The following is a 27,712-nucleotide window of genomic DNA, read 5'->3' as shown; positions in this document are numbered from 1 at the left end:
TCAGTTTAATTAAAGAAGCTGGAATGACTAAGAAGTAGGTACACTAACAATTCTCCACTGTTATTTTTCTTACTTCTTGATTGAGTAAGGTGCTAGATTATCCCATTAAAATTATTATCAACTTTTGAATACGGTATCTTACGATATATTCAACTTGTAAATTTATCTTACTAAATACACTTGTCTTCTATTAGCGTATGTTCTCAAAAACAAATATACATATTATTACATTGAATTCATCATTACAACTAATAAACATAACCTATTTTAATGAATACAACTTATAACAACCTGCATGTTTGTCAATTGAGTTATTCATAGTTTCACATAGAATACAATGAAAAATTTCAACATAGAGTATATTCATAAAGAAATACTAGTATACTAGTACCCTTAATTGTAGGTATTATTTTATTTCAGACAAGAATAGTTTCGGGTATTTATCACGTGTCTAAACGAACAATTTTGCAGTAAAGCTTGGATGCTTATCAATTAAAAAAACTTATCAATAACTTATTTATTCCTTGGAAACGTTCACAATAGAGACTGTTCCCTAAAATGTCTCATCCAAAAATGTAGGGGACCATTTTCTATTCCTCCAGTGCTCGTCTAAGTTGTAGTAGTATTTTCTTAGAAGTTTTTATTCAATACTATCCTTTAATTGAAACAGGTGAGCTAGCGGCGAACGTAGCAGCGAGTCGAATGGCGAACGGCGGCCAGGAATTCCTGCCCAGTGTGGACAACCCCGAATACCACATGGTGGCGGCGAGTGTTGGACTGCCTCACGTCAACGGACTCCCCATGGACACATCCGGCCTGCCGGTGTCCGGATTACCGGAAGCGGCCAATCCGACGCCTCAGCCGCACAAGTCGTCCGAAGAGGAGTCGGATCACGAATACTACAACGACTATGACCGGCTGAAGAGGGAACTGCAACCCTTGAGGCGCAACGAAACCACCGTTTGATCTCTGCTCTGCTCTGCTCTGCTCCCTTGCGGTGAACACAAACACTTGCCTCCCGTCATATCTTGCCAATCATTCGTCGCAACCAACGCGCAACCAATCGAATATTGCTATTTTTTAATAGTAGACTTTTTCTACGGATGTACCTAAGAAACACCATAAAGGTTTCAATACGAAAAATTGAAACTACTAATACTAATAAGGGTTACAATCAAATATAAATATTTTATACAGCTTTATTGGACAACTTATCTATTGAAAAAACTCTTTTGGCAGACTTAATCATTGTATGTATTTGAGGTTTGCCATCAAGCAACTATAGTATTTTTAATAATCGACTTTTTAATAATGAGACTCCTACCCACCAGAAAATCAAGCGTGTAGAGTTATTTAATCTCTTGAAATTGGTTTTGTAGTTTTGTAATTCTACGTTTTCTAGTAGTAAGCCCCAGATTTTTACTATCAATGAACCAGAAACATTAAATGATGAGTGCTTATCAATGCAATAAAAATTCATTATAGTCTGATAAAATTCATATAGAGAAAACCCTGATGTGGTAGACTGCTTATGACAATCAGAAAACGTTATTCATGTGGTCTTATTCTATCAATAAACCGTTATATGAACTTTCATATCAAGTGTGAAATAAATGGACCAATCTTTTTAACTTTTCAAACTTGATGATTTCGGATTTCCCAATCAAAATAGTAACATGGAAAACCCAATTATCTCTATTGCTAGGGATAACCTAGTTATGAACGTTTTACATTTTTATAAAATTGTCTGTGGCATAATCTTTTTATAAAAATTTTCATAATTAAAATTCATTGCCAATTCTGCAATTCAAGTTGTTGATGAGTAAAACCACAATAATGTTTCTATTCGTATTTATTGTTGAAACAGCACTTTTTCACTTTTCCTGATAGTTGATAGTTGAATAATACCATATTGCTCTATACTTCCCAACTACATCCCTAGTTAGTGGGGTTTGCAATAATTTGTATTTTTTTAGAAAAACGATTATATTTCGATCATGCCTTACAAATCCATTAGCTGTGTATATCTTGAAACAATTCATTAAGACTAGAACTACTGTAGTGAAGTTAGCGGTATACTAACATTATCAATTGAACTAATTTTGACATTTAATTATATTGTAGAATTTCAGGAGTATATATTTTTATATGTATATTAGATAATATGTGTATGTGAACAAGAATCTTTTTTATTGTATTTTATGTAAAATATGAAACTATTTGTACAGTTTTTAATTATCTCCGTTTCCGTTTTGGATTCAAAAAAGACCATTGATATAATTACTGCAAGTGTGGTTTTGCACTCGGATTGTATATTAATCAAGTTTGTGGTCTATAAATTTTGACTTCCTCACAGTAAACGATCTTATCTCTTATCTAGTATCATTTTCGATGCTAAATTATAGTGAAGGACTCGTGAGAGGGTGAACAGTACAAATATAAGCCTAATCATTCCAATGCTTTTCCAGAGATTTGTCAAACTGTAAATTATATATTTGGAACGTGTAAGTATATTCTGAAGAGCTGCCGGGTTTTATTGCTATAGGTTATTTTTCATGTAACGTCATTTGAATTTCACCAATCAAATATCATTCAGAGTCATCATAAGGTCGATTATTATTATCATTTCATGCATTTAGGAATCTTACTTGAATATTAATCTTCCTTGTTCCATGTCTCTATAGTTCATGTGTCATTGATAACTTTAATATATGTGCTGGGACCAGTTATATTATTAACTCCCTCTGGCGTTTTTGTCAGGTATTCGAATAATTTTGATTGTTGTGATCATATCCTAATATTCATCTCCACTTAATATTTCGACCAGTTTTATTTATTCAAGCTGAACTTTTTTGCTCCTGAATACATTTTTTGTGTTTTATCTCTTTTTTCTAAAGGATAACTACCTACGAAAAACTCCTAGTTTCAAACTGACAATTCTGAAAAATGTAATGACTTTCGCAGCATTCCTTGGCAATTTCTGCCACTCCATATCATTCCATATTTTTAATATTTCATCTATTTTCTTCGAAAATCCTCCATATATTTCAACAGGTGTAATAAATATTGTAACGTTTATAACAAATTAGCCTATTGTGAAGTAATGTGATACAATACAAATCGTGCCTCAAAAAATAACATGGAACCATGTCATCCCATGCCTCCAAAAGTCCATCCCTCAACTAACCAATTGAACTAACTATTAATAGTTGATAACATTACTGAAAAATGTTTTTGAAACTTATCCGGCATTAATTTTGAAGTATTCAACTTCTCAAATCCTCGTTCACGGCTAATTAGAAATTAATTTTAAAACTTAAATCAATAAGTGCAAATCCTATTCACTACTGAATCCAACGCACAATCATTTTAATCTTGGAAGTCCATGTATTGCTTTAAATTGAATTATTTAATTGTATTGTATAATTAATATTCTAAAGTTCTTCCTTGTAAATATGTTTAAAATGACAACTCCGTGTTGATTTTATTAATGCAAATGTCGTAGATAATAAGTGATTGTATTTTTAACTGCATGTATATTACCTATTTTGTTAGATATTTTGTGCCATTTTCAATAGGTGGATTTTAAATAAATCGAGTCTGTTAGTATTTTACTGTATGTATGCGGCGGCGCAATAAATTTCAATTTTTTTGATCAATAGGAAATTTGGAGTTATGAAAAAATTTGCATGCAATACCGTATTATTGTTTTCATGTCTCTAATCTTCTTATTGGTCAAATTTTCCCCGAACAGTTCTGATTTACACTACACATTCAACCTATATGTGTAGGTGATTTGAAATTTATTGTTGTGGCTAGTCAATATCATTGGAAATGGATTTGTATTGTTGTATTTTAATCATAAAGTAATTTGTCTACCATCATCGTTGTTGATGGAGTACGTGAACATTAAAATTTGTACTTATGTCATGATGAAACGATAAGTATTTCTATCTGCGATGAAGAAAATAGAATGTCTTAACATTTTGAGTGAAGAGTGATTGTCGGTTACAATCGGAACTACATTCGCATGAATGTTGAAAATTGAATTGTAAGAAATGTTTGCTTAGTTTTGAATAGGGTCTATATTTTACCAAACAAATTTCAAAAATCTTATAAACTCATTTCTTACTAAAACCTCTGCAATACTGTGATTGTATTTTATTGTATGCCTCATCAAATTTAAATATACTTTGTTATTGTCTTGTTATCTGATGGTTAGGTACCGTACGTGCAATAATTTCTAGTTATGTACGAGTGTTATGTCAATGAATGACTGTATGAATTTGTTTGAATATGTATGAATGTTGAATGGAATGTGCGAAGAACATGGACGTCAATAATTCTCGTGAAATCTCAAAAATTGAGCTATCTTCTGTCTTCTATTACATCTTCTATCTAGTTTTGGTTTATAAAAGCTACAAAATTTAAATTGTCAGACTATGATATTCTATTTTCTTCATCGAAAGTTTTTAAGACTGTGATATATGTTTGTATTGTATTAAGTATTGACATCTATTGTTACTATTATATTGTTAATTATCATAATTCTATAAGAATATGTTATACTGTTTTAATCAGAATTTAAGAGCTTCACACTAGATTCTAGGATGAAACATGAGATGCAATACGGTATAAATTAAGTAGTAGAGAGACATTCTCACTTGTGCCTTGAAAAATGTAATTTGTGGTCATGAGTACATTGTAGTTGATAAATAATTCTTAGTTCGTTTTTGGATAGCCACTAAAAAAGTGCTCTTCATAACATTCAAATCCAAGTAATATTTACCGTATTATTAGCGAACTGTTGATGTTTACCAAAAAAGTTCTCAATTTTCACATTCATTAATTAAACTATTGATTACACGTTAATTATTTTCAGAATAACCTATTTAACTCATTATTTCCATCGTAAAATGTCAAAATCACATTGTCAATCAAGAATATTAACAGTTGCTACTTATATATTTCTAATTCGGAACATATTTTAAAATTGTTTTCTACTGTGAAGCTATCGAGTTTTTCTCATACATTTGATGCTGCTAATTTTATTTGTATCATCTTGTTCTTGATTTGTGTTGTTCATTGTTATAGAACAGACAAGCTCTAAAATTATGTGAATTATTATTGTATTATAGCATACAATTGAATTCGTATCCACTTTTTATGTGTTAATCAAGTAAGTTATGCTTGTAATGTAAATTTCCTTTGTAAATACATTATAAATAACAACTTGTAAATACTAGGTATAGTATATTAAAAAGACTTGTATTCATTTCACTTGTTTTATTCATGGGCCATACAAAAATGGTCTCTTATAAACCTTGTTTCCCTTTTTGTAAGACTGTCCGCCCACGTATGATTAGTATTTTAACTTTGGTGTGTTTATCAGAGTAATAATGCTACACCTATTTGAGAGATATTAGATTAATAATATCCATCATGGAATTATTATAAACATATCGAATTCTGTGCAATAACCAATATCTGAATATATATGAATATAATGATATATTGAAGAAATCTTGAGTAATAAATAATCATATTAAATAGAGTTACCCAGTCATCTTCGCGAGATTAACAAGAAGAATCTACAATTCATTGACTGATGAGCATTACTCATGCTACTGATATCCTGTATACTTCCAATTTTTAGGTTGCACAAAAGCCGGTTAAATTTTGATCGTGATATATTTCACGAGAACCAATCTGAGAAGGCCTTTTTGATAAGACGGCTTCTCTGATTGGTTCTCGTGGAATTAATCACGATTAAAATTTAACCGGCACTTAGACTCTTTTGCAGTCTAAGAAACTTGCTCAAATATCACTAGTAGTTCTGTGAACAGTAGACCTCGTGCTCAGTAAGTTACATTGACCTGTTGTTATGTTTTCTCAAAAATTAATGAATAATTTATCAATTTAAAATGTCTAGAAAAAATCCTAAATAAACATAGAGCTTTCTGTCCTATCGTACCGTGACGTGTCGTCCCGGAATGTGAGTGTGAGCGCTGTTATCAGGTCAGGCTGCCGTCGATACGCCAATCCAATCAACCCATCAGAGAACATTCTGTGTTGGCGAAAAATCGGTGTGTTGAAATTAACAAAATAAACTACTATAATGCTGATTTTCTACAAAATTTATTTCTCACTTTTCATGATTTTAGAAATCAACTTCTTTTCAATAATATTTGTTGCAATATTTTAATCATCAGATAAAAAAAGAAAAATGTAAAAAAAATGTTCTCTATCAATAACTCCAAACTCCAAACTAGAATCGTGGCCTCAGTTTATGGAAAGACAAAGTTAGGAGACAACTGTCTACTAACGTTGATGGAAAGATACTTTTTCAAGATGTTCGATGTTTTTGAACGGGTAGTATTATAGTCCACTAGACAGCTGATTTATGATGAATAATTCTTATACGGTAGTCTGATTTTTACGGTATTATTGGTGTTCGAAGGAAACTCCTTTTCCTTTTGTATTATCCTTAAAATGCAAAATTAAAAAAAAAAATCTTAGCGTATGTATACGTCGACGCGAAATTAAAAAAGGAACATACCTGTCGAATTTCATAAAAATCAATTGCTGCGTTTCGCTGTAAATGCACAACATTTAAACATAAAGAGAAATGCAAAACCGTCGACTTGAATCTTAGACCTCACTTCGCTCGGTCAATAAATGTAGATTCTAAATGAAAAATTCTCATTGTCTTCCATGGAAGGAAAAATATATTTTCATAATTATGAAACCTAGAACATTCAGTAGGTACCGTTCTTATTTGTGGGCATTATTTTGTTATATTGAATGTTCAGACACAGAAGAGGAGCTAAAGAAACTTTATACATACGTTAAACCGGGATGACTTTATACCATTTGGGCTGTTGAAATTTTAAATAGCTTGCAATTAGCAAATTGAATACTTAAGTTGAAACAAATCACTTGCAGTATTTTTCATTGTATTCTGAAATGGTTAGATTATATTTCTTTAAAAAATTATTTTTTTACTTTGATGAAGATATAATTTTTGAAAATGAGAGACAATGTTACCCACGGGTTGGGGTGACTTCATCCCACTTTGAAAGATTTATGGATTTAGTTAATTTTTGTAGAGTCGAGGCTTTTTGGCTGCAGCTGCAGAAACTGCAACAAATAAAATATATTCAGAACTTATTCATTTCAATTAAGGTAGATATTTTGTTTTTTTAGATGGAATACATAATAAAGATTTATCATATTTAGCATTGTATTTGCGTCATATTCTGCATAATATCATAATTCTTATACTAAGAAAAAGTAACCCCAAGTTTAGCCTAGAAGTGACCTTCTTATACTAGTAACATAATCCGAACCAGTTCAACTATGGATAATATTATGGATATATCAATTGAAATATAATAAAAAGACAAAAATAAAATGTTCTCACCGATATCATTGTCTTTTATAAATGGGTTTTCTAATTTGAAGTATTCCGACAACGAAATCAGAGGATGCAACAGGTAGATAGGTTTTATGTCGATAGTTCAACTAATATATCGAGAGTCGACAAGATATTGATTGTAGAACCTCGATAATGATTTAGGCTATTTATCTTTGCTATTGACTATGCACAAGCCTAGGTTTCAATTAACTTAGACATTATATTCAAGGTTTCAAACAAAAATGCTACACTTGGCATTTGAATCTACAGCCTATATATTCAATTCAATAATTCAGAATCACAAAACTTCTAGAAAAGTAGGCCTACCACAGACTCAAGTTCAAAACGGTTCCAATTCTAATTTATAGAACAGTCCGAATGTAGCTAGGTTGTGTAAACTCATGATGAATTTGAACTCATTCAATGAGGAACAGGAACTCAAATCTTATATTAAAAATTAAAATATTGTACTGCAGCTTAATTCCAATAAGCATTTGATTTATTTAATTGCGGTGGACCCAATTAGCCGCTTGAAATACAGAATAGGCTAGGTTTTTAGGTGATTTTAATTTTTTATCACTCTGGACGTCCAGATAACCAATATATGGATAATTGGTACTCTACTATGTAATGTTTATTATGTATAAATTTTCCTCTCTTTGTCTTCTCTACAAAGTCTGAAAATGTAATACCGGTACCTATAAAACATTATAATAAATAAAAGCACACAAAAGAACTCTTGCTTGTCCTCTTCTAGGAAAATAATCTATAGGCCTAAGTTATGTTCCAAATTCCACTCTTCACTGTTAACTCAAGCCGATAGTCCTAGTAGTTACTTTTCGTGAAGCTACCTATGTGATGCTGGTAGTCTCTCAAACTGTGCCGTTTTTGCACACTCATCCGGCCAAAACAGTTAATAGACATAACTTGCACCTATAGATTAATTTCCTAGAAGAGGACAAGCAAGAGTGTGTTAACAAAAGATCGGCTTGAAATTTAGAACATGAACGACCTATACCATGCTATTATTATGCTATTCTTTATCTAAGGTATAGTAATGAGTCTCTATTCTACTATTTTATACTGTATAGTAATTGCCGTTGCCGTATACTCTAAAGTATATTTTTCAACTATTCGTCAAGCCTAAACTACTCTTTTATCGACTGAGGATTGTGTTTGCCGAATTCTGCAGAAAGCTTTTTACTGCAATCAGAATGCAAGTTAAATCGATTAGCTGGACTATCACTTGTAAGCTTGTTTGATACCGGTATGTAATTAATTCCAAATTTGAATTCTTCTGTACATTTTGGGATTATAGTATAATTTATATTTTTGCGATAGCTTCTAATGGGCTTGGTTTCTTATTCTTGCCACTCATAAATTTACATAGGTACTGTAAGGTTTCTAAATTTGTTGAGAACATCCCCAAGTGAGAGCTGAACAATGTGCATGGTAATCAATTTGGTTATTGTAATAGTTTTTGCAGGTGAGATCAAAAGAAAATTAGGTTTGATGGTATTTTAGATGTAGATACTTGGAAATTATCCAATTAAATAGCATACCGGTAAATAATAGTATACTTGAATTAATACCGGTATGAATTATGTCAATGACAAATGTAAATTACGGTATTAATAAGAATAAATAAGTCGATAGTCAATTCTGCAATTTTAGTGATTTAGTCCTTAAAATAATAAACCTTCTATTAGATCTCATAGTACCCTTCAATTCTTAGTAAATTTGAATAAAGGTTGAATTGAACGTTTTGTAAAATACGAATTGGATTTTCTTGTATATTGCAGTTTCAACATTGTAATGTAAATGATTGTATCACCTTTTTTCTTGCATAATATAATACAGTATACAGTATTCATATGAAAATATTAGAATTGTGTATTTTTTGAAAATAATTGTGGTTTAAAATTAAGTAATTTTTAAATACGTTGACTAAATATTTCTATTTATTATAAGATTATAGACTTCTTAGTGCTTGATACTCTTTCAAATTTTCCGCTTCATGAATCTGTCTCTCTTGTTGTTCTAGTTCTAAGAAACGCTGCTAGAGTGCACTACCTGCACCAAAGTGGTTTTTCTTCTGATAGCCTGTCTGTTTTGTTCCGTATGCTCAGCAAAACATGGCGGCCAATGTTTTGGTCTTGTGTATTATTGAATAATATTTTATCGTAGTGTGGACATTTTTCCTCTGGAAAATTCACTAAAAAAAGAATGTGTTAGTGATTTTCGGCTGTGCAGCTGCACTAAAACCTGGCCTAATGAGCCATACGGGAAGACTGTGGAACAAGACTGAGGAAATAGAGGATACGAAAGACTGAACACAGGTTAGACTAACAAGATAATTTTACTTTCATTCATTATTTTCACATGCTTTCCTTGTTGAATTCAAACATTTATATATTATTACCAAATAAATACATGTTAATAATTTTTGTGTTATCTTCATTGATTCGTTAATTAAATTTATTGATAATAGAGGATTATAACGTTACTTACTATCACAATTACTTTATTTCATAAAGCTCTAGTTGATCCTTTGGTAACATACATGTGACTTTATCTAGTTAATAAACATTTATAATTATCCTTCTATGTGGTTATTTATTTCTCAAAAAACTTCAATCAAAATTGTTAATGATTGTTAGCCATTCAAAGATTCCCTCATTACTGTAGACTAATACTGCTTTGTAAACAATGACTGATAAAAGGTAAAGATTTAGTATTCCTGTATAATTCCAACTTCTCTTTTTTAATTTTTTATAATTTTCCTTGATTTTAAAAATAAATATCTTTTATTAGTCTTAAGTATCAGTTTTTATAAATAATTTCGTTGATTACAATAGTGGTGCAGTGGTGACTTTGTTAGGTTAGGTTCACAGTGAACCTTGATATTTATGACAATAAATAAAGTTTACTTTTATTATCTTAATGCTCTAAGTTGTGACTCAGCAATTACTATTTTACTATTTACTCTGAGGTTTTTATTATTCATAAAATTATCAAGTTTGTTGCATTATAGAAGTTTGTCTTGGTTGCTTATCAGTAGGATAACAACATAAGTTATGATGAATCATTATTATAAAGTTATCTAGAGCCGTGGTTATTACTTGAATCATAGTTTGGGTACAAAAAATATTTTGTAATATGAAATAATAAAATTAATATTATTTCTAAGTTAGCCTAATAGGCTATAATATTTAGGAGACTATAATAACAGAAAGTTATTGCTTCTATTTTCTGGAACAAAAAATAATTCGATTAATCCTATCCTAGGCTATACCAGCTCGTGATTCCTTCTTTGTTTCTTGACATTTCTTTCTATTTTATGCATTTGAATAAAATACCTTTTCTTATTTGATAATAGCCAACCCACCTCTTGACCAAAACCTTTACAGAAAGTGTAAACCAAGAATTCGCTGTAGCCTACTCTTTAGTTAGGCCTAGATAATTAATTATTATTTTGTGATTGATTCAAATTTACAATAGAAATTGTTGATCTAACTATAGTAAGTATAGTATAGTAAAAGGCACATAGCCCAATAATATTCATTGTAGGCTTCAGGGCTAGATCTGACCCTGAAGTAAGTCTGGAAGAAATTTAGTCAAATATATTTGGAGAATGTGTTTTTATTGCACATTATTTGTAAAACAATTTTATGTACTTGCTTAGTAGAATGTGATTTTTAGAGTTACTTAAATATCTCTGTAAGTACTGGATTCAACCTTGAGTAGTAATATAATCTTTTTCTCTCTTTCTACTAGTACTTGAGCATTTTGAAAGAAGAGAATAATAATTTAGAGCATTTTATTAGCAGCTTTGACTCATTTATTTCTTCACTAGAAGTGATAGTTCAAATTTTAGATATATAGATTGTATGCATTCTATATAATTATTATAAATATAGAGTTCAGGCATGGCTGCATAACTATTCCTTTACAAATATGATAATATACTGTATTAGCTTCTTGCCATTTTTTTGTGATATGTTAGTGAGTTTGTGAGTAATGACAGTATAATTGATTTTTCTTCAAATATTGATATTGAAGATTATTTTTGCTTTAATATCTGGTGTTATCTCATACTATGAATACCAAAAGTTTTGAATTTTGAAGGAAAATTTTAATAAAGAAAATGTCCATATTTCCTACTCTTTTTTATTTTCCAAATTGCCCATTTCCAACTCTTACTATCTATAAAAAATTCTTCAAGTAACATTAGGTACTTAATTCTTGATAAGTTATAATCCCAAGAAGATTTTTCATACTGTTAGATACAAGTAATGTAACATTTCGTTCAGCTTCATTCATGATGATTATACACTGTGTCCCACGAAGAGGTTTATATACCTTTGATTTTATATTACGTGCCTATTCATGCATCAATTTTTTTTAAATTCTACACAGTTTTCAAAGTAGGTTCTAAAAATATTCTGGGAAAATTCAATTCCCTAACCTTCGTAGAAACAAAATGACGGCATATTGAAAAACGATACTTGAAGAACATTAAAAAGGAGTTTTTGGTTGGTATTTTTATGGTCGCACATTAGCTATTAGGGCAATATGAATTTCAAATAAAAAGCTAGAACATAGCCCAATGAAAAACCTTAAAATCCAAGATTATTCAAATTGAAATCCATCCACAGCAACACGCTGATAACAGCGCTTGAGAAATTATTCGTAAGCTCTTACAAAGAAACTCCGCGGTATCCGGAAAAGTTCCTGTTCTATTGATCGTTTTAGTTCCTCATTATTATTGAAGCTATGGGTATAAACTTTTTCCTCTAAGTAACCCCATAAAAAGAAGACGAAAACAGTTAAATCTGGTGATCGGGGTGGCGAATCCAAAAAATCACTTCCACGACCAATCCAACGGCCATGAAGTTTGTCATTTAGTAATTGCGTGACATGATTTGCGAAATGAGGTTGAGCACCATCTTGTTGGAAGATTGCTTGATCCATTTCTGGTATCATCAAATGAGTCAAGACTACTGCAACGTTGTAAACAAATCAGATACTCTTAGAATAAGAATTAGAATAAATCAGATAACTCTTGAAAGCAGTTTTCATAGGATGCGAATTGGAAAAATGTTCAATGCAGCTACTGCCATTTTTTGTACTGCCATTTTACGAAGGTTAGGGAGCTGAAATTTTCCTTGAATATTTTCAGATCCCATTTTGTAAAATTTAAAATTTCCTACAGTGTAAAATTTGAAGAAGTTCGGTACATGAATGAGCACGTAATATAAAATTAAACGAGTAAACTTATACACGGTATATAATACTGATTGTACTACTGCAGTACTAAATCTGTATGATTAATTATGGTCACTGCAATAGGCTTAATACAAAGAATACCAGTCCTACAATATAATACAGTATAAAAAATTCACCCTTCATTGGTATGTTGAAAATGCAATATGCTTTTGAATTATTCTTAAATATGTTATAATTATCCATTTTCCTATCTTTGTTACATCCTTACATTTTATTGGTATTTTTTAACCCTTAGATACATGGAAAAATATTTACTATCCTCTATAACTATTCTTTATCCACTAATACATTAGAGAATAAAGTATTTTGGCATTCAATATAATTATTCCACCTTTCATGTCTTATCAACAAGACAACAAAACAAGAATTTTCAAGATTTTGTGAATTAATCATATAAAACTTGAAATTCTAACAAAAGAAGTCGATGCTATACTATACAATGATTTCTACTGATGTGAATTGTACAGTAGATGCTTGAATGTACTTGAAAATTCGGGTAATGGTACCACATTGCTTGAAAATATTCATAAGCTTTGCAATCTGAATAATATTTCATAGTGCTATAATACTGAAGTCGAGATGGTTGCTTGTGTAGATGAATTCACTTTGTTACGAATAATATTATTTGTTCTTCGTTTTACTCTGCAAACTGACAGCATTTCCATGCTGACGTCTCATTGTAATGATGGAAATGCGAGCTGATAAGGGGGAAGGGAGGAGAGGGTGTCATCATTAAAAGTTGATGCAGAAGCGGTCTGCTAACTGAATACGATAGATGCATCCAAGACGGTCGCAGGATTGCAGTTTGACAGTGCAAGCGATCAATGCAAAGCGGGAGAATTGAAATTACTAGGTCTGTGGATTGAAACAGTGAAACATGCCTTGCTGTAATGCAATTCAACTTCCCGACGTGAATAGAGTTGCAGGTGGATTAAGATTGAATCGGAAGGATAAAAAGTTTTAATGAAGCTGGCTGAACGCGCAACACTTCTGCTAACACCACGAGGACTTGAGAGTCTGACCGAGATGGGTGAATAGGGAAAAGCATGAAGATTTACCGAGGATTGAGGAAAATTGATTTGTTAGATCTGGCATTCATGAATGCGTTGGCTTCCAAGATTGCTACCAATTGGGCTCTTTCTCTTTGTAATTGTGATGCCTGCTGGGTTATCCGTGAAAAACATCTATTGAAAATAAACATAAAATTGGATGAAATAAATCAGAAATGTATTTCCCGATGGAATTCATGTGGGTGTATCTTTTCAGATTGTATTTTCCATCATTAGAGAGTCTATTCTCGTGTTGACTATTCATTCACTCGTGTAGAAGTAATAAGCTTCTCTTCATTTTGATCTGAACAGTGAACGTATACCATTTCATACGCATTAAATAAAAATAGGACCTTTTGCACAGCCATATCTTTACAAATCGACTTAATTCTTAAAAAAAAAAAACACTGGAACTCTATAAAATTCATAATTGTGTACATTGGATATAAAACCATGAGAAAATGGATTGACGTCCAGTGGTCTTTTTTTTTAAATCATCTCTTATGGATCCAAACTACTACTGTTTGTTAATAAAATTTTATAGGTAGATACCGAACTTTTTAATACAAGTACATGCTAATAAAAATACAAAATTCAGGATAGAATCAATTGAAATACTATGAAAAAGCAAGTGAAGAAAAATGTAGAATCCTCAATACCAAAACAAAGCGCTATTTTCTGTAGAAAAAAATTACCTCAATAAATAAGTATCCTTCATTATAAATCAATATTCTTTCTGGAAAATAATTTTCCAATATCTGTTGACCAATAATTTGTTGTGATAATGTTCTTTAAATAATTAGAAACATTTGGAATATTTACTAGATGATCAACAATTTCTTTATCTCATCAGTTTGGCTAGCTAGGATATACACTGGTTTATTAAACAGTGCAATAAATTATTAACGGAATTGATGTCGCTCTTTCCTGTTATAGACTGGATTTACATGATACTGAATCAAATTCGATGGTACATTTGTTTGAGCTGACCTACTTGGACCCATTTCTGTGCATGTGCAGCTAATACCCTTTTGTAAAAATATTGTGTATGAGGTTTGTGCATTCATCGTGCAATTGGCATCGCTATTTCCCCAGTGTATCTGGATAGAACAGAGTCCCACTTGTCCAGTATGTGATGAATACAGAGCTACGAATGCATTGTTGTCCAGGTGTATTTGATTCTAGTCGACACGTTGAAGAGCAAATCCAATAATTACAAAGCTCACTCGCTCAACCTATGCATTGTAATATCGGCACTAACTGTTGAATAGCTCGAGAGGTACCTTGCCTTCATTGTATTATTTGCCACATCTCTCTGCAATGGCTAGCAACTCGCCTCTCCACATTTTGATTGAATCACACTGTTGCAGTGAATGTTTTTTGACAAAATTGGGTCGAGTTCTTCCACAGAGAAGTGCTCAAGGAATAAGTGGTTTGTAGTTGAAGTGCAGGTGAAGATTCATATCAGTTCCAAACTTTTTCCCCATCTCATGGAATATTCCAATGAACATATACTGTGCTGAAATACATATTTCCTGATCGAAATTATAAGTTAACATTGAACTGTGAGTAGTTTTACAAAAATTTGAGATTACTTTTTGTATTGAGACAATCATCAGTGACTACCTTTTTCTTAATAAAATATAACAATTTATTCTCAGGCAACTCCTGTCCAAAAGATAATTAGCAAAAAATGCTAGTCAAAGTCCTTTCATTATTAAAAAATCATACATGTATTGATCATGTAAGTGAATCTTAGCAGGATTTTTGATTCATTGCAGGCTTGATTCATCTTAATGATAATTCACTAAATATAACTACAATATTATACTGTACTGTAACAATTTATAATGCCTCTATGCTGGATAGTGGATGAACCCTTAATTTTCATGGATGGATGCTTCAGTAATTTATCTTTTTCAAGAAGGAAATTATCTGTTCTAAATTTATATATTACAAACAAATTTTAATATTTTCCTCTTTATAATACAGAGAAACGAATAATTATGTATATTTTTCAATAAACTTCAGATTTCTGACATGCACTTTATGTAATTCACAGTAATCCATTATCACAATAATAATACTCTATCATAGCACTTACTTGAAGACTCGGGAATTACATATTTCATTTCTTGGTATAAAAGTTGTAAGTTTAGTTACCTTGTTGTAATTACAAAAGATAAAACTGCGATCTGAAATTATGTTTTTTTATTGGTGTGTTTTTTTATTTTATTCTGTCATATAAATATGCGTATTCTAATTGATAATGAACCCCTTTTGCAGTAATCCTATCTTTTTCTATTTGCAGACCATTTTCCAAGACCTCATTACATTAATAAAGTACTGGGTATGATAAAATCAATCAATTTTTCTTTCTATGATTTTCAACTGCACAGGCATGACTAGTGTTTTATCAACATAATAATTCAATAAAATCTATATCTATAGTTACAGGGGATTTATCTAAGAAAAAGAATTTGAAAATGCAGTGCTAATTTTCAAATTCAAATTTCAAATTCAAATTCAAATTTATTCACACTCATAAATACATATACAGAAACCAAATAGAGTCCAGCTTGACAAATACAACAATAATCCATCTAAAATTTAATAATAGATTGTAAGTAATAGTATATAATATAATATTAATGTGAACAATAACTACTCACAAAGTGCTTCATGAAGCACTTGTCCGTGAGCAGGAGTTGAGGTTTAATCGGATATAGGAGGAGAAAAAAGCCTACACACACACACACACACACACACACACACACACACACACACACACACACACACACACACACACACACACACACACAAACACACACACATTCAATCACCATCATCAAGTAATTTTATTGATTGATTGTAGCATTTCCTCTCTTTAAATATACTTATATTATGAAATGTAGTTAAAAATGCGAAAAAATGGGAGGAAGAATCACCAGTATAATTTTTTTCAACATAATTCATGACAAGAGAGGGGAAAAAATGAAAAATAAAAGATGAGACATAACAGCGATAAATAAAACAATGTTTGCAGATCAAAGCTCAAAGCAAAGGTTAAACTTTAAAGGATACAGAAGTAACTACAGTGAAAAGACCATACTACACTGAAATTCATATTCAATAATGGATTAGATATTAGCACCATGTGTTTCTCAGCTTACTACTTTGAATAAGTCTTCTACTTCTAATGGTGAATGAAGCCATAGCCAACTCTTCGTCTGTTTTAGGAATTTCTTGAGATTCTGTAGCTTTCTAATCTCATCTGGGAGAATATTGAAGAATTTAGGTCCAAGGAATAAAAAGCATCTCTGGAAGGTAGTGCTATTTGGTTTGGGGAGTCTGATTAGCATCCTTGTAGTTTGCCTAGTTATCTGCTGATTTTGTTCAAGATTCCCCATTTGATTCCTATCCCCACTCATTTTATAAAACAAAGATAAAACTTTCAGTACATACATGTATCTGAAAGGTAGAATTCCAAAAAAACCTGAATATTGGGAAAGTATGCATTCGTCTATTAGCTCCAAACATTATTCTAACAATTGATTTTTGTAGGACTATAAGATTTTTAAAATGAGACATGAAGGTAGATGCATAACATGAGATTCCGTATTCCAGCCTACTATTGAAGAAAGAGAAATACATTACACGAAGAATATTTACAGGGAAGAATTGACACAGTTGATAGAAAGTCCTAACCAAGTATAAGAGGTACCCTTTTACTTTATTCACATGCAAATCCCAATTTAGACTTTGATCCAATATTAGCCCAAGATATTTAATAGAGTCAGATTGTTGAATTACCTCACAGTCACAACTCATAGATCTGCAACCGACCTGATGATACCTGACAGGATCAGTGAAACTAAATGGTGATGATAATGAAAAGTTTATATAGGAAGTCTTGCTCGCATTTAGTGCTAGTTTGTTACAGTTGAACCAGCATCGCAAATCAAACAAATCCAGCTGCATCATGTCATGCAGTTCTTCTTCATTTTTAGCAGAATACGCTAGGGCTGTGTCATCAGCAAAAGATGTAATTGATCCAAAAAATGTGTGGGAAAACAAATCATTTATGTAGACTAAAAACAATATAGGGCCCAGAACGGATCCTTGTGGAACGCCGTATTTAACTGTTGTCAGCTCACTATCACAACCCGAAATAGACACATACTGCTTTCTATCCATCAAGTATGATTTTAACCACATGTTGGTAACACCACGGACACCAGTAGCATGAAGCTTATTCAACAAGGTGCTGTGTTCAACTGTGTCGAAAGCCTTTCGGATGTCCAAGAATAGACCAGATGTTCTATTTTTATGTGGTGTGTTGATAAATATCTGACATAAACTTATATAATGCCTATTCTGTGTTCAAGCCCTCCTGAAATCCAAATTGTTTTCTATTAAAATAGTTCACTTTATTGAAAAAGCTCATTAATCTTTTCTTAAAAAGTTTCTCTAGAATTTTTGAGAACACTGAAAGCAGTGAGATGGGTCTATAATTTGAAATTTCTCTATTCGATCCACTCTTAAAAATAGGTATTACCTTAGCTGTTTTTAGATTTGATGGGAAATGGCCATTCAAAAAGCTGGCATTAAAAATGTGACAAAGAACAGGAACAATAGCATAAGCTATAGATTTTATTAAACTGGAGGAAATATTATCAGGACCTGGAGATTTTCCATTTTTCAATTTATTTATTTCAGTTAGTAGTTCTTGATAGCTAATAGGATTTAAGAAAAAAGAATTTTGGATAAAATCACTTTTAAATTTTCTATCATGATTTTCTCTCATGGATTCATCTGGGTCATGTATTGAAGAAACTATTTCATCAGATATATTTATGAAGTATTCATTGAATTTGTTAGCCAGAACGTTTCCATCTGTTATTAGATTATCTCCACAATGCAGATGGATCGACTTTCGTTTGGAAACTGATTTACTGCAATGATTATTTATAATTTCCCATTGTTTTTTTACAGGAAAGGTATTCAAGTTGGAATAAAATTTAATCTTTTGATTTTTATTAATTTATTTATGTTATTTTTTGCAGCCAAGCACTTAGCTTTTAATCTCTCATTTTGGGGAGATTTTCTATGCGCTTTATAGAGTTTATCTCTATGCTTAATTGCTAGGCAGAGCTCATCTGTCATCCACGGTTTTAGACGCTTAACATTTTTGACAAGCCTCTGGCTTGAACGAGTGCACTGCTTTATATACGCCAGCAGACTATCCATGAACACAGAAAACTTATCATCAACACTGTCGCAAGCATATAAGTCACACCAATTATGCTCCATCAACAAGTCCGTCAATTTTTTTGACGTCGATGATATCTTTAACTATGGGAGTAGCATGACCGGTCCGTTCTCCAGACACAGACAATGAAGCCGATATAGCTCTATGATCAGTAATCAGCGATTCAATGACTGAACTCTGAATTATTTTCCTGTTAAAACTTGGATTTATAAAAGATGTGATCAATGCAGCTTGAGCTAAGGTTTGTTACACGAGTATCTACATCTATCAGTGATTGGTAGCCATTGAAATAATGCATGATTTCCATGTAATCAAAAGCCCCAGCACTACTCAAGTCATTTATATTAATGTTAATGTCTCCAAGAATCATTGAGTCACCTTCATATCCTAGATTCTCCAGAAAATGGCTCAAACTATTCAGGAAAACATCTAATCCAACAGAGTGCCATCTGTACAAACTCAATAATCTAAATTTGAAGTTGGATTTTTTCAGAGTGAGTAAAATAGAATCGGCTCCATCAATCCGTGATTCATCTCGCGAACAAGCAAAACCTCTGCTAGACAAAACAAATATCATGATACCTGATGCTCTACTTATATCACTGCCAGTGGAGTAATTATCATATCCATCAATAATATAAGGGTTCGCATCATTTATCGGTTGGAACCATGTTTCTGATAGGACAATTATATCAGGCTTCACTTTCCAACAGTTTATGTACAGTAAAAAGGAATCAAAGTTACTGTTCAGACTACGAATATTTTGATGCAAAACTGTAATATTTTCACCGCATGTTAGAAAACACGAGTTAACCCTGGTGATATCCTCCACTAATTCACATGCATTAATCATTTAGAATTTTATTTTCAACCAATATATTATGGAGAAGGTAATGCTCAATGCTAAAATGTAATACGGAATCAATTATAATGGCACACATTCGTACAACATTCATACAAAGAAAATAAAAAAGATTAAAGAAAAGAGAATTGTTCGAGTACTCATAGATAATTTCATTTTTTTTTCATTTGAATTTAAACTAGTTGCATAGTAAAAATATTAAAAATCACGTTTTGTAAAAATTTTTTCCTTCTAATCCGTTTGTACACTGTTTTTTCAGATACCTGAACAAAAATGATTAATAATAGTAGCTTGAATGCACAATGGAAATGACTTTTGATAGTAGGCAATCATAAAACTATAATAACACAATGAAACTAATCAATTTTATTAGTAGTTTGGGAAAAACAGTGTTGCAATATCATCTTGTCATGAAGTAATTCCTATGAAAATAACGAGTTCATGCTTTTTTATTATTTAAAAACTAGAAAACTTGTTTCCGATTCAATTATTTCATTCGATATTAAACAGAGAGTATAGAATATAGGCCTAATTACATTCGATACTTGATTATAGAGTTGAAAATGACCGATTATGATAGTTTTGTTAAACTGCGGACATTGTGAGTATTATTAGTCATACTGATAATAGGTTGTCATCGTCCAGTTGTAGAATTTCCCCGCAATAAAACACGAATGCAATTTTCTCAGTGCTTTTCCGGTTTGACCTTGAAGAATTGATGCGTAATTGAATTGAAAACGTCATTGAGTATCATGCACTGCATTTATTCCTGTTCTTGCCCGTTTTCTCACTCTATTTTATGCCTATTTTACATCACTGTATACTATTCTCACTCTCTTTCTCTTTCCCTCCTATTAAAGGTAATCAATCAATCCCTCTCTTTTTTCAAGAAAGGGCGGTTGCGCCTTAACATCGCCCTCCTAGGATTTAATAAAGGCAGTCATTTTATTCAATTCTTTCAATTCTCCTCGTCATCTTAATAATTATAATATCCTCTCTCTGTTTCATTTTTCCGTTTTGAAATGAAGCTGTAAACCTGTTTAGGAAATGCAAAATGAATCTAGGAATGAATCATCGTTCGAGAAAGGGGGTCGATGTCAAACGAGGCAAACGACAGGTCGCAGGCCTCGACTGTCGTCGGTCTGGACTGACGCGCCCCCGAGAAAGGCATAAAGGCTGTTCTATGGAATGTTACTCCTATTCAGAATATTAAAATACATTTTATTGAATAATAATAATTAATAATTACTATTGTTATTTATTTAATTAAAAAAGTAAAACACGTGCAACCAAGCTTATTTAATTTATTGTCAAAAGGTAGATTGTCAGTGCTCTGCTTTCACATAGGCAGATACATGTTTCCGGGAAGTTCCATATGCAGCTGGAACTGAAATCACACATTGCTTCCGAGCCTATATATATTCTTCTTTAGGTAAAATGTATGTACTGTATATCTATGTAGCCGTAATGGAGACAAAGAGAGCTCCTGTTACAGTGTATTTGGGGCCCACCCCACCCCACTCTTCCCACAGATAAGCGCGTCATTACTTTTGTGTGTTGAACCCCAGCCACCACCTGTTAAGAAGAGCTTAGTCCCAGAAGCAAAGACCCTTTCTCTTCCTTGAAATTTGTGAACTTGTTATGATTCATTCCCATTTTCATTCCTCTCGTGTTGTCATCATGTCACTGGTTGTCAAAAGCCGGCTTCCAGTGGAGTAAAATCATTCATCAGTGGTATTTTTCAGTATTCTATTCAGTTAAACTTTACAGTGTTAGAATGCAACTGCATAGAATAAAATATATGAATGGATGAACTTTACTTAAATAGACGCAACTGGTGCAGTCATTTGAATAGAATGCCACCTGGGAGAATGCCACTTGAAGTCCAAAACTATAGGCCTACTGGAAAATGAGATGTAGGAAGGCCAAGAAAGAGATGGGTACCGGAACAGGTTGATTGATAAATCCCTTAGTCTCTTAAGTGAAGAGGATGATAGAAATAAAACTACGAATAATTTAACATATCGATCTCCCAGCAGCAAACAATATCAAGTGGAAAGAGTTAAAAAGTGTGAAGAGTTAAAAAGTGTGAAGAAAGTTTATGGAAAGTCTGTGTGAATCCTGAAATGAAAAGGAACTGATCAAATGATGAAAAAAGTTCATTAGACTTGCAATCTGTCGAAGTTGATTAAAACATGCTACTGTAGTATTCTAGGCATGATAGTTCATAATGCACAAACAACAAGCTTCCAGAGCAGTGAAGTTCTATCGGATTACCAATTATTGACTTCGGGAACGTGTTTATGCTGTTCGAAAAATTGTATCATATACTGTATATTCAAAGTCTTCATGGAAGAAAGGAAAGGGGTGGTTTAAGATAGAGTATGAGAGGTAATTTCTCCTTGATCAAGATGTGTAGTTTGTAGACAGGTTTATAAAGTGTTCCTAATTTGACCTATTTGACCTGAAGCAGCATGTCACGAGCCTTTTTCTTGAAATAGCGGCCAGCTTGAAATCTGGTTACAGTCAAGTTTATTACTCGGACACCTGAACCCCTGGATTAGCAGCTGCTTAGCCAATTATAATGTCCTTCCGCAAATTAATGCAGTTCGCGATTCGTTACCTCTTCATCAAGAGAATTCGCACTTTTTTTAGACTAAGCCTGTAGAAACATGCCTTCTGCATTTCCGAGAAAAGTAATTTAGAATTTTCCGGTTGAACTTCATAATTACTTCAATTTGATGGCTTTTTTATTCAACTAAAGTCTTCTTTTCTGCAATGAGATCACAGTTTCAGCATCCTATATTCTCCGATACTCTCATCATTATCATTTTTCAGCTTTCATCATCACTTTCTTGCATTAGGGTGGTTATCGCTCAATTTCACCCATAGAATGGATGAATTTATAAAATATTCGGACAAACATTCTTAACAAATATAGACCAAATCTTATGGTGGATATTCTTGAAACAGTGTTCACGAAACTTCAACGTTATTTAATGAAGGTTTCTTCTATTTCAAGATTATTATTTATTGAAAATGCGATTGTAATATTATCTCATCGTAGAAACATCATCTCTATGGTTTCGTCGACTTATTATGACTTTATGCGTCATAGGCCTATTCGTACTGAAAAATCAATAAGAAGGACTTACTAATCACATATTTTTAAGGATTAACAGGCATATAATTTAGTAAGAAAAAGTCAATGTGATATTTCATTGGGCTGGATGCCCAATTCGCCCATTAAACTGTCGATTCGGATTATTCACGATCAATAGATAGAAATTTGATTACATAATCTATTTGAATACATTATAATTATCTGCCTTGATAGAAGTAATATGTTGATAGCTACAAACATAGTAGAAAACATAGTGCATGTGAAAAAATACATTTTTCAAAATGAAGATTGTATAATTTCATATCTAGGGTCTAATATCGTGATGTTTCTTTTAACTGCAAAATTTGCATTTAATGTCGCAAGGGGAAACAGTAGTATCAACGTCAGTTGATTGCCTATAAACCTGAATACGCTAGTAATGGAACCTGATGAACACTAAAAAGAAATCCATCCACATTTCAGGTCAATGCACTTCTAATCTGATTCGAAATAATGCAATTTGCAAGTAAAACTCAACTCCACCAAGAATAATTCTAAATTTGATTCGACACTATCTTGGATCACACAGCACGTGTAGAACTTTCTCAGGTTGCTGACAGCTTAGAATAAGATTCGTGTTGCAGTTTAGTGTGCTAATAATTATTGTCGGAGACCATTTACAGAGCGTGACATTCGCAGTTAACTCGACTGCCAACTATTTGAACCAATTCATGACAGCGCCTGCATGCCAACTAGATGCAACCCGCCTGACACAGCTGCGTTCCTGCTGCATAAGTTCCCCCGGGACATTGTTTTAATCGCTGACAGCTGCAACTATGTTCCAAACTAGCCAACTTTGTTGTGTTGGATGCCTTGAGCAGCAAGGAATGAACTTTGATTTAAAATTGGGGTCTCCTCAGTCTTCAAAGTGAACTTAGTTGTAATTAAATAAGTAGAATTCAATCTGGTAAACTTTCTGATGTATATACTACAGATCGATAGATTCTTTATTCGAAAAAAGCCTTTGCCAGGTCTTAGAAATATATAGATTTAATATTTTCATTCTACCATGCTATTGCAATGTTCTTTTAGGATAAGTTTTGAAGCTATTTTCAATGATAATGGGCGAACACATGGATGTCACTGTGTGGATTTTTTTCAATTTCTGAACAAATTAAAAAATACCGATAAAAATGAGTTTATCTACGTCTATAGAAATCGAGAAATAGCGAAGATTATTTTGATGACGAAGAAGATAAAAAATTGATGAAAAGCCAGTGAAAAAGTTTTGAAATTGCGGGAAAAAGGGTCTTTGAATTGCTTTTGTCTTTGGATGGATTTGGTTGTATTCTAAAAGTACTTTGAAATAATGTCCGTACATGTGTTTGGATATTGGCTACTAATGAACTAATTCTACTATTAATAATTTTGGTCAACCACATTCAGCAGCTATATGCCTAAAAATGTCATGATTGATATACACGTCATATAATCATTAGTGTACAGAACAACATGAAATCAATTCAAGTTGAATCGTGAGTGTAAAAGAGTTTATTGCTTTGAAATTTATGCCATGGCTTTTAAAGAAAGCGGGAAATACCAAACATAAACTTGGAGTTGAAAAATATTAAATTTTGTCTTGTTCAACATCATAATCATAAAGCTTGTTCGGAAGATCAAATCAAAAGCAACATTTTTATGTGATTTTAACCAGGACCTTCCGTTAGTTGAATTTCTCTGGCAAGGAAAGAATGTTTATGATGTGTTACTTTTCCTGGTCAAACCTTTGATTATCACTAATTCAAGAAGTCAATGTTCGCTAATGAGTCGTTTTAGAAAAATGATGTAAATCATGTTTATTGGGACAAACAGCGGGCTTGTTCGAGTCCAATTCAATTTGATAATTATAGGGTTTAAACAGAGTTCTCTCGAAGACGTCAATTTTGTGCCATTTATAAGTTTGTTTAGCATGTTATTATAAAAAGAACTGCGGACTGATCCTACTTTTCTGTCTTAATTGCACTATGCAACATTTCAATTCCACTTTGTATAAATATAACGCAACGTAAACAAATTAATAGCTTTTGAGAGTTAAGTGGGATTAGCTTTCAAAAAAGCACCTCTCCTCATTCACAAACGCGTTCAATGTTTCCAATTTATGGATTAGTATTCAAGCATTGAGAGATTATACGATAAAATATACATACTATTTGAATAAATAAAAACAATATAAAACTTGTAGTTCTCATATAAGTGAAGTAATTTTACATACTGTTTGGTATAGCCAAGGAATGCCTGTATACAGTTGAAGAAAATTGTTCTAATTAGATTTTAGGAAGTGTTTAGAGTTTGTTGCCAAATTAATGTATATCTTTTTTGTTTTATGAAACAGAATATTTTCATGCTTCATGGTTTTCTGATCTGATTGAATTCAAATGAAACTTCACTTCACATTTCAATCAATTCATTTTGTTTCATCTTTTATTTGCAAATGCAAATCTTCTCTAATAAGATTAGATACCTGTTATACAGGCAATAACATACACCTTCAGTAGAAACCATATACAAAATGTACACAAGGGTTTTCTACATATTAATTAAACATGCACTTGGTACTGCACCTCGTAAATCTGAGTTTTGAATTATTATTCTTTTTGAAATCCGGCTTCAATCGATCAGCTTCCTGTTACGTTTTCAATTGAGCGCTCTCGGTCTTACCCCTTTTCTCTTTGGAAAGTGTTTATTTACCCTCTCTGCCGGATTATCCACAGTTTTCCATCATCCTTTCAGCCAATCAAAACAGCCCACCTCTCAGTTCCTAACACAGTGATGATGATTTTTTTTTATTTCAGACGGTCTTCCATCCAATCCTTTTTCCCTTGCCGCTCTTATGCCATGATTTTTATCAATCCTTCAATGTATCTTTTTTCGAATAGCATCTGGTTTCATGAGTCCTGTTTTCGATTGTAGGCCTATCAAATGTTAACTCGGTTGGCGATTGTTTAATCACGGTGTAAATTTGTTTTTTTGTGTATTGCATTGTTTGAATTTGAATAATAAAGCATTCTTTCTATTCTATTGTAATATCCAACTTCTAACTATAATAGAGTTACAAAGTAAGTAATTTATAGTCCATATCACTTTGTCAGTATGATGAAGTTCGGGTGGTGTAATATAGAATTGATCCAAATTGAGATGGTATCAGTAATAAAAATTTATGTAAAATGACTCATTGTTTGAAAAATGATTGATGTTTACTCTTCTAAATGATAATGGGAAATTAGAACTGGATTCCAATGCAATGTTAATGGGAACGTGTAATGCATAAACGTAAAGCGACACCAAATTCATACGTGCTGCTCACCTCTTTATAAGCAGATAGAATAGATTTATAAGTGAGTAGATTTTCCATGATATTTTAGAAAAAAATCATGAAATCTTTTTTGAACATACAGATTTATCTCACTCAGAAACTTGAGTGATACATTCATTTCTACGTACTTGTTTTGTAATCGTATATTTATACCAAGGCTGTATTTATTTTATTGTATCTAAACAATATATTATATTTTTCTGTTGAATTGAGCTCTGTAGTACCCTTTGATACATCTTTTCATAGACAAGTCATAATAAAACATTAAATATATTTTTCCATGATTATTTTGGACTAAAATTTTATAAAACTTGTACACGTGAAATTTTAACTTTATCTTGGACTTTGTCACCTATAAATTTGGAAGAAAAATAGCACAAGGACTACCTTATTATCTACCAATGTTATTACATTAGTGTCATTTGCATTGTAAATAATTAAATTGAAAATAAAGAAATTTAAGTATGTTTGAAAACAAAGAAATATATTATGTAGTCTACTATTAATACTGTATGATGTATGACGTAATGCTGTATGTTCAACAAAGATTTTATGCGTACTTTTCTAAATTATCATGGAAAATCTACCGTATATATTTAGAAATTTCATTTTTATGTATTTGGTTGTAGAGAGAATTTAATCAACTGGTACACTTTTTTCTTTTAATGATATGACATGAATTCACAATTTATTAAAGTGTCCAATCTTTCTATAACTGTATTTTCTCTTACTTTCCAATGTAATTCTAATGAGTAGTACTTGAATAGTGCAAGTGTGTTGACAGAGATAAACTAAACAATATAATATAATATTGTATTTTCAGGTGTTGCAGTAACTTTTGCAAGTGTCTAGACTTATTTTCGAGAATGTAGTAATTAGATGAGCTTTGCTCGGTGACCTGTGGATTTTAATTGGTGTTTGTGTGTGTGTGTGCGTGCAGGAGATGCAAGAGTCGCGTGGTGGTGGTGAGGAGGAGGCCGAGAGTGAGCCTGACCACGATGACTCCTCCTCAGGACCCTCCTCTCAACGGTTGCCCAGGTAACCATCGTCAATACGCAACGCACCTCTTTTCCTCTATTTATAAATACTTTCTTTCGCACAAGTTTCTTGCACTGTCATAGATGGTAACTGTCATGTTGGGTTCGGCTGTTCACAATCACAAACCATACTCCTTTTCAAATCTAAAATCACTTTTTCTGTTCATTACTACTATCAAAGAAAATAGAATGAATCCTATTTTTATCGTATTTGCTACTATGCATTACTATCATTTATCATTTTATTTATTCACAAAAATGCATACAGGTGTGGGAACAACTGGCATTATAGCCCAAAACTATCAAAGTA

At 32.1% G+C, this 27,712-nt stretch overlaps 2 protein-coding genes across 3 annotated transcripts in view; both read left to right on the top strand.

The window, feature by feature from the left end:
* The window catches only part of LOC111048742 (epidermal growth factor receptor), a 29,919-nt gene extending 24,643 nt beyond the window's left edge, over positions 1-5,276 (top strand). Inside the window, exon 15 of the mRNA XM_039431471.1 lies at positions 671-5,276. Within this exon, the coding sequence (XP_039287405.1) occupies positions 671-966 (296 nt within the window). The 3' untranslated portion in view covers positions 967-5,276. The remainder of the gene's footprint in view (positions 1-670) is intronic.
* Positions 5,277-9,532: 4,256 nt separating this feature from the next.
* The window catches only part of LOC111058432 (aryl hydrocarbon receptor nuclear translocator homolog), a 183,708-nt gene continuing 165,528 nt past the window's right edge, over positions 9,533-27,712 (top strand). The window contains exons 1-2 of one of the 2 annotated variants that reach the window (XM_039430951.1): positions 9,533-9,756; positions 27,306-27,403. In XM_039430951.1, coding sequence (XP_039286885.1) covers positions 27,309-27,403 — 95 coding nt within the window. In that variant the 5' untranslated portion in view covers positions 9,533-9,756; positions 27,306-27,308. The remainder of the gene's footprint in view (positions 9,757-27,305; positions 27,404-27,712) is intronic. The other variant, XM_039430952.1, reaches the window with a different exon arrangement.

The sequence above is a fragment of the Nilaparvata lugens genome, chromosome 6 (assembly GCF_014356525.2).
Source record: "Nilaparvata lugens isolate BPH chromosome 6, ASM1435652v1, whole genome shotgun sequence".
Lineage (NCBI taxonomy): Eukaryota > Metazoa > Arthropoda > Insecta > Hemiptera > Delphacidae > Nilaparvata > Nilaparvata lugens.
This window is presented reverse-complemented; position numbering and strand designations above follow the sequence as displayed.